Genomic DNA, 15332 nt, shown 5'->3' on the forward strand with positions numbered 1-15332 from the left:
TTTTTATTATTCATGTAGGTACCTACACATAATTCCAAATTTTTTAAATGATTTTAAATTATAATAAAAAATAATGAAATGAAGGATTAGTTCTGAAAGTTAATACTATTCTTTACGGAACGAACAGTCTCAATCATTTGCAATTGAAATAGCGTAGCTTTCAAATTCAGAATATCAAACCTTAAGCTAAAATTTAACTTTAAATTTCAATATTATTGTGTAGATGTGCTGAAAGCAGTATCGGCGACACAATCGGTGTAGATCTTGAAATCCAGTAGTATCTATTAGTTAAAAATTACTGAAAGATCTTCCGACTGTAAAGCATGATAGATTGCCTTGTTGCCGAAAAAATAGTGGAATGATAAGGGGATATATCTAATTCACAAGGGAAAAAATAAAACAGAGGCAAACTGATTTTGGAAGATTTTTGCGTCTCAAACTCAATTTTTTTGCCAGATTTTTTCTCTCACTTCTTTGTATCTAGCGTATAGTAATTTTAAAAACTTAACAGTTTAGAGTGAAATCGATCAATGATAATAAAATAAAGTAGCTAACCTACACGAACAACAAAAAAATGTTCATTCTTTTCATTATCCTTTATTCTTTCAACGATACAGATTAGAGGGAAGAATTCGACAAAGTGACCAATTCCCGAAAAAAAAAACAATTCATATTTTGTCTAGATAAAATATACAAAAATATGTTAAACATTTTTCTTTTGCTTTTGCTAACCTTTGCTAACATCACAAAAAGAAGGTTAATTTTGTTAATTATTTTATATTTAAAATTTTGATCATTTTCACAACTATGTTGAACGCTGAAAAGCATTTTCACTTGTGCATTATCATAAAAATATCCAAGGTTGATTTTGGTTCAAAATGTTTTCAAAATTCCCCTATTTTACAAAATGAGGAAAAATACTTACTTCTATAATTTTTTCTCCCAGAAGTCATGGTAAATTACTCACAGTCTTCATGGAAATTGATCATTAATTGATAATTTTGCTAAAAAGTTTCTACTTTTTCAATGAATTTTTACCTTGGATTTTCAAAATTTAAACCGGAAACAAATCTGCATTTCGTGCTCCTAAATAAGTCGAAATCAGTTTTCAAATTCTTTGCACCTTGGAAAATGTGAATTTTGTTTCCTTGTGTTATAGTTGTGAATGTAAATTTTGGGTTCTGGAGATGGATTTGAATCTCTATCGCGAACACCAATTTCTTCATATTTAAACAGCTTTTATAAATACTTTTTTGTTCCTTTTTGGCTCAAAAAACCCATAGGGAAAGCAAAAGTTGTAACACGTAATCTCTTCTTTCGATTTATTGTTGCTGGAATGTCTTGTGTTTCAAGGTTTCTAAACTCAAGCTAATGGAATTTAGAAATTTTGAGAAGATAAAAAAAAATTAAACTTTTATGAATAGTTTACATTCGATTTCTGTTCGGTAGTATTTGCATTTTTTATGGTCATTCATGATATGAATGTTAGATGTGATACATTTCAAACTGAATTAAATAAAATCGAATCTTAAATTTAAATTTTTTTTAATTTCATTATATAAGTTATTAATTTTAAGTTTATAATTCATATTAGAATGATGGAAAATTGAGGGTGAAAAAAACTCGTGAAAGAGAATCTTTGCTGTGATTCAGAATCTGAATTCTTATTTGCCAAAGTCATAAATTCCTTGTAAGCGCAAGTCAAATAGCACAGCTTTAGATTTTAAAATGAGGTTAGGAATAGACATCTGATATGACTTCATAAAGTTTAAAAATTCTCAATAAATCAGCTATGAACAAACAAAAAACAGAGTTTTAAATTCAAATTTATAAATCAATTTCAGATATGTATAAGCTTAAATAATAATAATACTTTAAGTAAAATATTATTAGAATGAATTGTCCTGATTCTGAATTGATAATTTTCCTTCGATTTAAAAAATATTTTGAAATACAAAAAAAAAATCTAATGGAGAACTTTTTGCTGCTAAAAACTTCATCAAAACAAATTTCTCGCGGCATCAACACTTGTTATTAATTACGATTGAATTTGTTTAGTGAAATATTGGTGAAAGACAAAAAGAAAGATTAGAAACTTAGAATTGAAGTCATGCGCTTCTTAAGCGCCTACTGGAAAATTGTGCTGGCGATGGAGAACTTGACTAAAATTTAAATTTCTTCCTTTAAATGCAATTTAACATTTGAAACATGGTAGCACAAGGTAGAAATTTCTAAAAACGTTATAAGTTTAATGATTTTTATTGTTGTTGTCTGCTAAATCTGGGCAAATAAAAAATAAACTGCATATTGAGGGCAATAAATGTATGACGACAGCAGAACAAATATTTTAAATATTTCAGTTTTTAACCATATTCACCCCCCATATATGACGTTTTCAAGTTTGTCATTTCATTAAAATTCAAACTTCAAACTTAGAATTTAGAAGTTCTGAATTTAAAGCAAATACAGAATTTATAACGATTTACTCGTGTTAATTTATGCATATGAGGGAAATTAGTGACAATAAAAATAAAAGTTGTCTCTACATTCCATTAACAGCAAATTCAAAATCAACACTCTAAGTAACAAAAGTTTTTTGGTATACTTCAGTCCAGTGAATTGCAAGTTAAAGCTGCTTGAGTTTGGTGGACCGACTTTATTCAAAATTGAGCCTTTTAAGTGATAAACAAACTTTTTTGTTGAATAAACACCCCCACGGAGTGGAAAATTTTGAAAATTTAAAAGCACATCTACTAAGAAAAGTTACAAGTTTTTATAGAAATTCAAGCATTTGCGGGTATTTTGTAACGGTTTTTTGGCGCTTAGGGGGGGGGGGGGAGCGATCACCCCGATCACCCCCCCCCCATAGGACCGCGCCTGATTCAGACGTTCACGCTACAAATTCCTTTGATTTTAGATTGAAGGATACAGAAATAAATCGATCTTAATCATGCTTTTAATTTAAATTTTAACTAGGTTTAAAGCCGTATTCTGATCTGGGATGATTTATTAAATTGAGGATAAAATACTCAAAATTTCGGAGTAAGAATTGTAATTCGTGTTTCTTATTTCTGTTTAAATCTTGTACCAAAACTTATTTAAAAGGTTCTTTACAATTTAGTTCCAAACACTCAAATACATAAATTCTTCGCGAATTACTGAGAGTGAAAATACTCAAATCAAAACCTCAAAAACTTATCTTAAATTTGAGATTGCAAAGAAAGAGAATCGTTCAAATTTCAGCTGCGAACTTTCAATCCATATTTTATTGTTTGAGTTTTTGTTAAGATAGTTTAAGGTTTTATAAAAAATTGCTTACAAATAAAAAAGAGCAAATTAAAACTTCTGAAAAAACAAAAGACAAAAGAAGAATTTGATATGTATATGTTCCGGCTTTCAAAAGACTAAACCTTTTCAGCGAAAATCATTTAGTAGAAATAAATAACACAGAGTTTTAGGTTCAAAGGTTTAGGTGGCTAAGCTAAGCTAAGATCATTTCTTGTAACTTAATTCGAAAGTTCCATAGAATAAAGTAAACTGATCAGATTCGTAAACAAAACCCATCATTCATGATGATGCACGAAGGCAATGCACGGAACGGCAAGGCAAAATCTTCTCCGTGGTGGAGCGTGGCGCCAATTTGACTAAGTAAACTGCTTAACAAGTTATGGTCAATTCATTTTTATACTTCTTTCGGAACAGGGTCAAATCTCCAGCAGAAAATAAATAAAAACTTCCTGGGAAGTGAAACAACCCATCTCTCGCGCAGTCCTTGCGGGCTGAAGTCATGAGATAATCATTGCATTATTTTCATATTTTTATCTTATTTTTCTCTTTCTTTTCTTTCAGCGTTGGGTCCAGCGTGCTGAGTCTGCATCAGAGGTAAGTTGCATGGAACGTGTTGCATTTATCTTACCCCAACAACACTGTAGCTCTGTCCGAGGATGCAATTCATCCCCCCTATCCCAGCCTTCTTCAGCGGTGCACCATCATCGTCTTCTGTGAATGAATGTGACCCCCATCATCATCACCATCTACCGGTTCCATTGCAGATGGTTTAGCCTTCATGGGACGTGTTTCGAAGAATCTCGTCACACATGTGCTCAGGGATTATAATTAATGCGTAAACCATGCGATGTCGGGTATCTAAACAAGCCGTTGAAATATCATTCCGGGTAAGGTATAATGACCTGACAGTAGCATTTTATTATTGGTAGCATGATTTCCATTACAAAGAGCTGTAGAATTACATTAAAAAACTAACGAAAATTTAAGAACTGATATAGACAATTTCTAAATCTTTAGTTCTGATCTTTGCATTGGAAGTTCTACCGAGAATCTTGAACTGAAAATACAATTTATAAGATAATCAGATTCGTTGTTGAAACCAAAGGATTCTCAAAGCTTCCACAGTACAGTAGAATAAATCCCACGGTTTGTTGTTACCAAGCCCATCAACAACAGGAGGGTGTCATGATTGTTTGGTCGATTAGTGTGGTTAGATGATATTAACTATCAGGATTACGTGGATAATAAATCGGATAAACTATTAGGAAAACAGCAAGTTTTTCGGCTAGACTTTCGAATAGATGAATCATCAAGCTTACTCGTATAGACTTTTAAAACTTTTTGACCAAAAACCCCCCCTCCCAAGAGGGCCCATCAAAAGCTAGCGAGGTATTCTACTCTACACTCAAAAATTTTAAACTTTTATTCTATGGATGATGAAGTAAAGTTCTTCGATAGGAACAGTCTTGACTCAAAACTGATGTCAAAACCTCGAAAACTTATCCCAGTTTCAAAATTCAGCTACAGATTTTCAAAATTTTCTCACTTATGAGCTTATGGGTAGTAATTCCTTTCTTAATACTAAATTTTATTCTGGTTCCTTATAATCATAATCGAAATTGTATTTGTGTTTTCAAATTTCGGATTATGTATCCAGTTTAGGATTATTGATTTTCGGTTCGTATCATCATTAACAATCGAAATAAAAAGCTGTGTTTGAAATCGTCGTTTAAATTTGGTTTTACATTTCCTTCAAAATTTGAAAACATGATTTTCGAAACTCATGGGCATTTTTACATTTAGTTAATATTTTTTGGAATATGAAAAAAAAATAGTTTTTTTCGTCATCTTCGGATTCGAAGTTCACTTTATTCTTATGCAAAATAAGGATTGCCAGAATTTTTTCAGTCCGTATCCGGGCAATTTTATATAAAAATCTGGCAAAATCCTGGCAATTGATTTCAAAATGAAGTAAAAAAAAATTGGAAAAAATGCTTTTCTTCAAAACTCCTCGACAGATTTAAAATCGTTTTTTAGGTTTTCAAAAAACCTTTAATGATTATTCTTGTAAAACTTGCTCAAATAATTTCGTTTTGCAGGCAAAAATTTAAAAAAACTATTACAGAACAATTAGTTTTTGTTGGATTTGCCAAATAAAGTGAATAAATACGGGCAACCGGGCTGGGCTGGACTGTTCCTAAATTTTGTATTAAATATCCGGGCAAACCCGGAACCTTATGCTAAATTCAAACATAACAAAGCATCAAAATAGCGATGAAGATTCATAATTCCAATTTTTTATTTTTTATTTAGATTTGCAAGTCGGATTGTAAATACAAAATTCATGATTGAGGGTTCCGAAACTGATTTAAATTCTTGGACCATATTTCTAAATTCAGAAACCGATTTAATGTACATTTAAGAAAACGTTTTGAAATTCCGAAACAGATTGAAAATTTGAATTTTTCATTCAGGCTCAAAATTCAGATGCAGATTCAGCTCGTAAATGAGTTCCATAATAAAAATTAATTTATCAAGATGACTATTTCGATGAGGATTTAAATTGCAAGAGATCACAGGATGATAATTCTGATAGTTAGTTCGATGTTAAAATTCAACCAAAGTCGTTTGCACAATTCAGCTGACAATGACAAAAGTTAATTAGAATTATAGTTTATTTAGCAAAAAATCTATCCTAAGGAATAGATTTTCTCTCTTGTCTCTTTTCTTACAGAAATTACAGGGAATTCCATATGTTCTGGCGTATCGTTCAGCATTATTAATATTGCAGTATTTTTTGGAACCAAATTTTAAACTTAAATCTTTAACTAGGGTCAACTTTTCATAAATCTGATTTGTACTGCAAAATTAATCTTTTCCTCTTACCTACAAAAATTGGATTAATTTTAAGGATTTTCTTTCGAAATTGTAGGCTTTCTTAAAATAACTTATTGTCAGTTCTAATTAAATAAGCATAATTAAGCCCGGTTTTACCCGCACGGATATTTGATTTAAAAAGTTCAGCCGCCAAAATTTTGTTGAAAAAAAAAATGATTTTGTCCGGATACATTCACATTTTATTGGAAAATAAAATAAAAATAAAGTGCATCAGTATAATTTTAAATTTTGTCACCCAAATATGAAAATTTACAAGCTAGATTTATTAAAAGAAACCTCAACGATTTTTGGGAGACTTAAATACGATACAAAATCTGGTTGTGTTTTTTGGTGAAAAATATTTTTTGTTGAACAGTTCTTTGGATTTTGGCCACGATTTGATCATCATATTTTGATTATTTTACCGGTGAGCAGCTTTTCTATTTTCTACAAATGATTTTGTTAGCTAGATGAACCAGTCAGAAAAGTTTACCTTTTTTATCCCTTCCCCAATTGAAATTTTCGGACGGAGCTCAAAAAAACTTCCTACTTTCCTGTATGGAATCGATAATCTTCACTTTTCTTCAAATTTTGATTGATCCTTTAGGGCTCCTTAAACGATTCACCAAACAAACTTTGTCCGAATAGTTGATTTCCAGCTGATTTGAGTCTCCCACTGCGACTTACACTGCCGGCCAAAAGTTTGGGATCACTCGCTAAAAACCATGCAAATTTTGATCGTTCATATCTCAGCCGTGTTAGGACATATTGCAAATCTTCTGATCTCTTTTGAAAGATAATGTGCAATAGCTATTCCGGAGGTATTTTGCCCAGAAATAACGTTTTAGTTTTGTACCTTAAACTTAACCTAAAGTTAGAACATTTTAAAAAAATCGCACTCAATATTCAAAGCCGATCATCTCGGGATAGGGTGGACCAAAGTTCAACATTTTAGTAGCATTAGAATCCTTATTCTATACTTCTCAAAACACAATCAAAAAATTTTGTACAAAAAATTAAGAGTGTACTTTTAATTAATAAAATGGATACTTAAGTCATCTAACATCGTATTGCAGATCTGAAGGGTTCATTTGAAAGCTAAGGAATTGTTATTTTTTCATAAATTCATCAAAAATTATATTTCAAATCGATAACCATGAAAAATTCAGAATCATAAGTGTGAATTTTCAAAAAACAATTAATTTCAGGTAAATTTTTCATGGTTATCACTTTAAAATATAATTTTTGTATGAATTTGTAAAAAACAACAATTCCTAAGCTTCCAAATGAACCCTTCAGACATGCAATACGATGTTAGATGAGAAAGATATGAATGGGATAAATTTGCATGTTTTTACCAGAATGATCCCAAACTTTTGGCCGATACACCATACTAAGGGGTGGTCCCAAACTTTTGGACGATAACATAAGTGTCTATTTTATTAATTAAAAGCACATTCTTAAATTTTTGTACAAAATTTTTTGATTGTGTTTTGAGAAGTATAGAATAAGGATTCTAATGCAACTAAAATGTTGAACTTTGGTCCACCCTATCCCGAGATGATCGGCTTTGAATATTGAGTGCGATTTTTTGAAAATGTTCAAAACTTAGGTTAAGTTTCAGGTGCAAAACTAAAACATTATTTCTGGGCAAAATACCTCCGAAATAGCTTTTGCTAATTATCCTTCAAATGAGATCAGAAGATTTGCAATATGACGGCTGAGATATGAACGATCAAAATTTGCATGGTTTTTAGCAGGTGATCCCAAACTTTTGGCCGGCAGTGTACCTGATTTTTTCTCGATTCTGCCCAAAAAAGTTGTGAAAAAGTTTCTGTATTGAATGCTGTCTCAAAACCTACTTGACAGATTGTTTCTAAATTTTGGACACGTACACATTACATTAGTAGGTAGCTTCATTGAAAATTTCTTTAGGTACCTATACCGTCAACCAGTGCATCATGCAACAGCAGGGTTAGATTATTTTGTCAGTCATTATCATTGATCTATTCTTGTGTGAGTGAAAGAAGTATCTGAGTCAAGCTCTGAATTGAGATTCATAAGAATCGTAAAATCACGACAATGGCGTGGTTGGTAGAATAAGGGCAGAGAGCACAGATTGTGAAGGCAGCTGCTACGAACAAAACTGTTTCAGATTCGGCTATTGGAAAAAGACGGAATGGCTTTGAAAGCGCAGATTTCTAAGGCTGATGCTGATTGTTTGTTATGATTTTGCTTTCCGGTGGAAAAATACGGAATGGCTTTGGAAGCGCAGATTTTCAAGACTGTTGCTGCTGATAGTTTGTTTTGGTTTGGTCATCCGGTAGAAAAAGATAGAATTGGCTTAGGAAGCGAAGAATTTTAAGGCTGCTGTTTCTGATTTTTTTTATTTGATTTGGATTTGCTGGATTTGTATTCGGCAACACGGAAGATAAATGAAATAAAATAAATGTCTATGGCAACGTTTATTATTTTGGCAACACTAGGCAAAACAAACAAAACAAGGTCAGTCATTGATCTAATATTGTGAGTGAAAGACGTGTCGTGCCGTGAAAAATTTCACCCAGTGTTATGGGAAATAACAATACTTTTACTCCAACACTGTTGGAGTAAAAGTATTTTTTGAGCTATCACCCAATTTTTTAAATAAATATTTTTATTCTTTAGTTACTAGTCTGAGCTAAAATGCATCAAATTGCAAATCAAAGATGGTCCTTTCAAATCTCGTTTTCATACGCTGGAATATGATCACGCGTTTGATTATTTCAAAATTTCGTCCAACCAAGTATTTATTTTTATGATTTCAGCTAGTAGATTTTTTTAAAGTATTTTTACCCCTAAATGTATGCAGTGCAGTGCTTGAAACAGTCACCTTCATTGACAGAAAACGGGTTGAATGTGAGAGAAACAGCTCTCCCTTTCATCTTCTTCGGCAGTCGATGAAATAATCTCCGTTTAGAGAGAGTGAGCTTCTTGTTGACTGTGAATGTCTTCTCTTTTGTTTCACCATTCGTTTCACACTCATTCGTTCCACAAAGTCGTGACAGGATAAAAAAATCATTCAATTGGATCCTCTTAGAATGAGTGAGCCAATCATATTCGCCTGTGCTACTTTGCATGTACCGAAAAAAGTTATCAAAATTAATAGCCGCTAAACGGTAAACGATAGACACTTGATGTCTTCGAGACAATTTATCTACGCAACAAAAACTTTCGTATTCTATTGAAAAACATCTTAAAAATTCATCTAGAAGGGAAAAATGCCTATTTTCAATCAACTTATAGAGTTCGGCTGAGTTTGCACATTTTTATTAATGGATTCATTTTTCAAAGTTATTAGCTTTCAGACGATGTAGGCTCACGAAACATTAATTTTCATTAAATGAATTGCAAACTGAGGCGTTTTCACCTAGAAAAAGTCAATAAATGAATGATAAATCACAACAACAGAAATAACTCAATAGTGATTGAATGTATACAAATAAACTAATGCAATCTAATGTTTCGTTTTTACATCATTGAAAAGCTGATGACTTGAATAATTAAATCAATTAATAAAAAAATACTCTTGAAGTAATAATTGGGGGCAAAGAATTGGTATAAATTCTTATTGTCTCTATAATGTTCAACAAAGTTGGGTGTTTTAGCAATTTGAACGTTTTTTTATCAAAACACTGATTTTCTTAAACTTATTCGAACAAAAAAAAAATTTAACCCTCTTGTGCCAAACCCGCCTTAAGACGGGGTCTACTAAAATCGCCATAAAACCATTTTTTTTACTACAATAATTTTTATTTACTTTTTTCGCAGAATCTTTCTAAATATGGTAAGCTAACAAACCATACTGATACAAATGATTTGACAAGCAGTTGTCAAAAGCAACAGCTAAGAAAACTTAAAAAATATGAGAAAACTAAAAATTGACCTATTTTTTTTCGAAAAATGATCCATTTGGAACCCTCAGAAATCCTTGGTCAATGAGTTCTACGATCTAAAAAAATATTGGCAGTAAGGTTAAAAAGTTACCGCCATTCTGGATTGATTTTTCTAGAAGACAAATTCCTTAGTTAGGTAGGAGAGATGAACCCCGCTTAAAGGTGGGGTTGGAAAAGTATGACAACAATTCGAAAAATATGTACAATATTTACTTTTAGTATAAGTTGAAATATCTCAGTTATTTGTGGAAAAATTTCAACAAAAACTACTTAAAAATATAACTATCGATCAGGGTTTATATATTTCAAAATTTAGGAGAATTTGGTTTAAGTTTATAGAAACTACAATCGAAAAAGTACTGAAAGTGAATTTCTTTAGCTCCTATGCAATTGTCAATATTTCTGTCTCATCTTAAAAGTTTTTCGTAGAATAAACCTTGTTTGTAATCATAAAACTAGGCTTTTGTGAATTTTTCAGCTAAAAGAATTGGGTTCTGGAGGATTAACAAAAACTGAAAAAATTCTCATTTTTGTGTGAATCAATCATTTATTTTTCTATGTGAATCAACCGTTTATTTTTAAATAGAATATGAGAGATCTAGTTGCGTAAATAAATTCTCTCAAAGACATCAAGTTTCTATCGTTTACCGTTTAGCCGCTATTAATTTGATAGCTTTGCGCCGGGAACAACGCGTACGTTCAACTTATCTCAAACGGATTCCATTCATTCAAAATCGAAATGACTGAATTTGCATCGAAGCTCACAGTCATGTCCTCGAAGTGACTGTGACCGTAGGCCAAAACGAATGGGAAGATGAGCGAAAGACAATTGTAAACGCTGTCAGTCAGAGAGAGCTTTTTGAGTGAGGGAAGGCAATAAAGGAAACGAAAACGTAAGACTCTGAATGGAGAGAAATTTCACATTCACGCAAGGCTGTCGATAGTTTTAAGCTCTGATGCAGTGCATTTATGCGTTTTCTTTAAAATATTTTTGACAGACAAAAAAGTACCTGCTATTGCATTCAAACAAAACCAGAAATCACTGCAATTGGTGCTTTACGCGTTATGACATCACAAATATATCAAAAACTATAAATTTTCAAACGTTTTCATTTCATATTGCTTATTCATCAAAAGTTTAAAGGTTGATGGGACATCAAATTGACGTAGTCACATAAATTATTGGTTTCACCAGTTATTTTCAAATTTACAAAATCATGCGATTTTCCCCCTATCAAGAAAAAAGGGTAAATTGCAACAAGCTTTGTTTTTAATGAAAAATGAAATGAAAACGTTTGAAAATATATAGTTTTTTTTATATATTTTTTGATGTCATAAATTATAAAGTATTTTTATAACCATTGCAGTAAATTTTGGTTTTGTTCGAATCAAGTTTAACATTTTTTCTGTCAAAAATTTTTTTTAAAGAAAAAGCATAAATGCACTGCATACATTTAGGGGTAAAAAAAAAACAAAAATTCTACTAGCTGAAATCATAAAAAATAATGTTTGGTAGGATGAAATTTTAAAAGTAACAAACGCGTGATGCAAAACAATCATATACCAGCATATGGAAACGAGATTTAAAAGGTGAATCATTGATTTGTGTTTTGATGCATTTTAGCCCAGACTGGTAACTGAATTATAAAAATATTTATTTTAAAAAATGTGGTGATTGTCCCAAAAATATGTTTGCACCATTAGTGTTGGTATAGGATAACAAAAGGAATATGTAGTTTGTAAGTGATATCATTAAGCCAATTCGTCATGCTGGCAGAGTTTTTTACGGCATCGAAAATGTAAAAAAATGAACATCTATGCGTTTTACTTCATTTTTTTAAAAAGAATCTTCAAAAAACTATCTCACGAGTTGAGAAACTACAATTTATTAAAATATAAATTGAAAAAGTCTTGTGGTACCGAAATGTTGCATCTAACCCTGCTGTAGCATGATGCCCCATTAGGCGGTATTCAACTGTTTCGAATAAGACAGGTCTTTAAAAAAATTATCTTAGAAAAAAACCAAATACTTTTTGTCTAATAGAAGTCACCAACGAAGACTTCAACTACAATACGAAAAACAAATCTCATTGACATCGAAGACTATCGATTTGTGCATCAAATAACAATTGTCCGCTATTCTGTCGTAAATGATTCTACACGTTCGAAGAACCTAATCCGATGCACTTCGTGACGATCAAGCAGCGAGCGCAGCGTCTCGTTGTTTGTTGGCTCACCACAGACATAATTACATTTTAGACGGATAGGGTAGGGATAGTTAATATTTTTGTTAGCAGCTGATTTGACTACATCAGCGAGTCCCCTCAATGGATATTTTTCCCCTTTTTTGCTAGACGACTCGTGAATAAATCTTGTATAGATATACCTAAATTGCAATGTGACCGAAATAGATTTGAAACCGATCAGCCAACAACGGTTCTGATCTGGCTTTGAAATTTTTTATTCTTCTGCTTTCGGCACTCAAAACGATGACGTTTCCGCAATAGAGCAGATTCCGTTCATCGGAATCAAAACCAAATATTTTGATTCGGTTCTGATGATTGATTTTTGCCGTATGTTTATTTGATCAGCTTTTTATTTCTTGGACGGCTAATGTTCAAAGTGTCAAATGATGATTGAGTGTGCGAATATCGTATTTATATTCTACCCAAAACGTTAGCCTTATAGTTTACAACATTTTATGGTACGAATAATGTAGGCATCCATTAACTACTATAGGAAAAAAACAAAACAGTAAAACGACACATTTTTGTGGTTGGTTATCTCAACAAAGTCCCTTCAACGTTCAGAAATATGATCATGTGACTTGAAGAGCAAAACAAAATTTCATATTGAATTTCATCTGAATTCCAGTGATACTTTGCTACAAAGAAATATCAGTTGATGCAAACAATCATTAGAGGACAACTTTTAAACATTATGAACGCAATAAGACCGTTCGAGTTAAAACTCCTTCGTGAATTACACAGTAGAAAGTAAGTTAATTGAAAAGTTTGTTTTTTTTTCCAGGAAACTCGATTTGCAAGATTTCCAGATAAAGTAGAACTAAGCAATAACACTCTAAAATACTAGCAGGTTTATAGCGGAATTTTGTTCTTTGCGCTCTTATCAACATTAGCGTAACATGTGCTATCGGTGATCAAAGTTAGTTTTACAGTTAGGCATGCCGGCTTTAATTGCCCCCATAACAAACTCTGAATGTATGTTTCTATCGACAAACTGGTACTTTCCAGTTTCCGATCAGCTGCTTTTTCGAGATTTGATGTCAAGTCCGTCCTCTGCACTCACGTGTTATTTAATTTTTTTCTCTTCTGATCTCGACCACAAGAAAAGGTTCAGTACACCGGCATAACGAGACAGTCTTATAAGTATCTATGGAAGAAAACTCCTTCTTCAAATCTGCTGCCAGTTGCGGTGCGGCGGCGTGGCAAGTTTTAGCGATTCGCAAAGCTGATGGTGGGCCGATAGATTTTTATGTCTTTGACCGTTCTGAAGAACATTCGCGCTGCTAGTCAGTGGCCACAACGAACAAACGTACGGTTGGTATAATTAAATTCCCGCTGGATTGCCTTCTAGCGGAGTTTGTATGGCGATGGTAGTAAAACTTCAGCTTCTTGTCGGTGGAATTAAAAATACGTGTAGTGAATTTAATTGACCATTTCCATCCAGTGTACGAAGACTTTGGTCAATATGTCATCTGATTTGACTTTTTTTTTTAACTTTGGCTCATGATGGCGAATATGAACTAAAAATATATTTAAGGTTTTTTTTTGCAAAATTTACACAACAGAAAATTGCGGGAGTCCCGAAATCTCTTATAATCTTGAATTTTTCAATTTTAAACTGTGTGCAAATTAAATTTATTTAGTGCTTTTCTTGAATTTTTCAATCTTAAACTTTCAATCATCCCCTAGAATACTATACCAATATGTAATTACATCGAATTCTAAATACCGTAAACTGGGGGAACTTTGATCACTTTATTCATTCATTTTTGAATATTTTGGAAGGGGTTGCTTTTACGTAATACCTAAACGTTTTGAAACACTTACTGAGGCAATGATCATTGATTGCAGTAAATTCAAACGACATTGGTGATTATAATTAAATGTTTGTTACAAAACCAGATTGCGAGTTTCGGGGTAACTTTGATCACTATCGTTTTTACGTACCTCAACATTTTCCAAATAATTGTTATGGTGCCAATTAGCACAGAAGACACAAACATTAATAGCAGTATTTTTTTTTAGTACATACTATTTAAACTGATTTTTTCAACGTTTTTTTTTTCAAAAACATTTATAATCAAAAGATGAACAATGTTGCTGCATACATCTAGGGGCAAAAATTATAAACATTTCTCAATTTTGTTTGACCTCAAAAACAAATGAAATATTGCCTTCATGCAATTCCCTAGGTCTTCGCACTGTTCTCATGTTCTTTTTTCTTCAATTTGAACCATTTGATAGGGTTTAAGCCATTTTTACTATACGGGCTTTCTCATGGAAAATCACCGTTTTTTTTTTCAATATCCAAAAATTTCCACCAATTGACCATAAAAATAACACTTAAACTAAACCTAAACAAAGAAAACAGTTGAACTTTCACATAAAACAACCCATTTGCTCCTAAATGATTAATTTTGTTCACGAGAGATGTTTGTTTGAAAGCCTTCGAAAAACCAGATATTTTAAGATTTTGAAATTACATTTTAAGTAATGTCAAAAATCTTCTGATTAAAAATATTAGCTTATTAGTAACTTAATTTATAGGCTATCAAAAGTAGTAAACAGTTTTCTGATATTTTAACTTTTCTTTTAGTTAATAATGATTATCTACAAAAATTTCATGTTGATCAAAGTTCCCCCAGTTTACGGTACAACTTCAAGAGCTCTGAATTGAAGAATGAAGAAATTGTACTGTGTACCATAGAGAACAGACGTACAGGCTAGCCCTCAAAACTTGGGTAAAAATTCTAACGACCTATTTGAACTAATATTTGTTTCCTGACTGGGCCACCAGATGTCCCAACACACACCGATGAGAACTGTCAAAACAAACCTGAGACAAAATAACAAAATTTTAGTCAGTTTTGAACAGGTCGTCTGAGCTATTGGCATGTTTTTCGAAAATGGCTGTTGAATTTTCGTAAGACAGTCGTCATTTTGCATAATATAAAAAATTATCTTAAAAGATATTCGCTATTTCCTT

The 15332-nt window shown here is 32.0% G+C and overlaps 1 protein-coding gene across 2 annotated transcripts in view; it reads left to right on the plus strand.

Moving 5' to 3' along the window:
* The window catches only part of LOC129746332 (facilitated trehalose transporter Tret1-like), a 64472-nt gene that overhangs the window by 4725 nt on the left and 44415 nt on the right, over positions 1-15332 (plus strand). The window contains exon 2 of one of the 2 annotated variants that reach the window (XM_055739931.1): positions 3850-3882. In XM_055739931.1, the coding sequence (XP_055595906.1) occupies positions 3850-3882 (33 nt within the window). Of the gene's footprint in view, positions 1-3849; positions 3883-4026; positions 4176-15332 lie in introns of those variants that run through there. The other variant, XM_055739930.1, reaches the window with a different exon arrangement.

The sequence above is a fragment of the Uranotaenia lowii genome, chromosome 2 (genome assembly GCF_029784155.1).
Source record: "Uranotaenia lowii strain MFRU-FL chromosome 2, ASM2978415v1, whole genome shotgun sequence".
Classification (NCBI taxonomy): Eukaryota; Metazoa; Arthropoda; class Insecta; order Diptera; family Culicidae; genus Uranotaenia; species Uranotaenia lowii.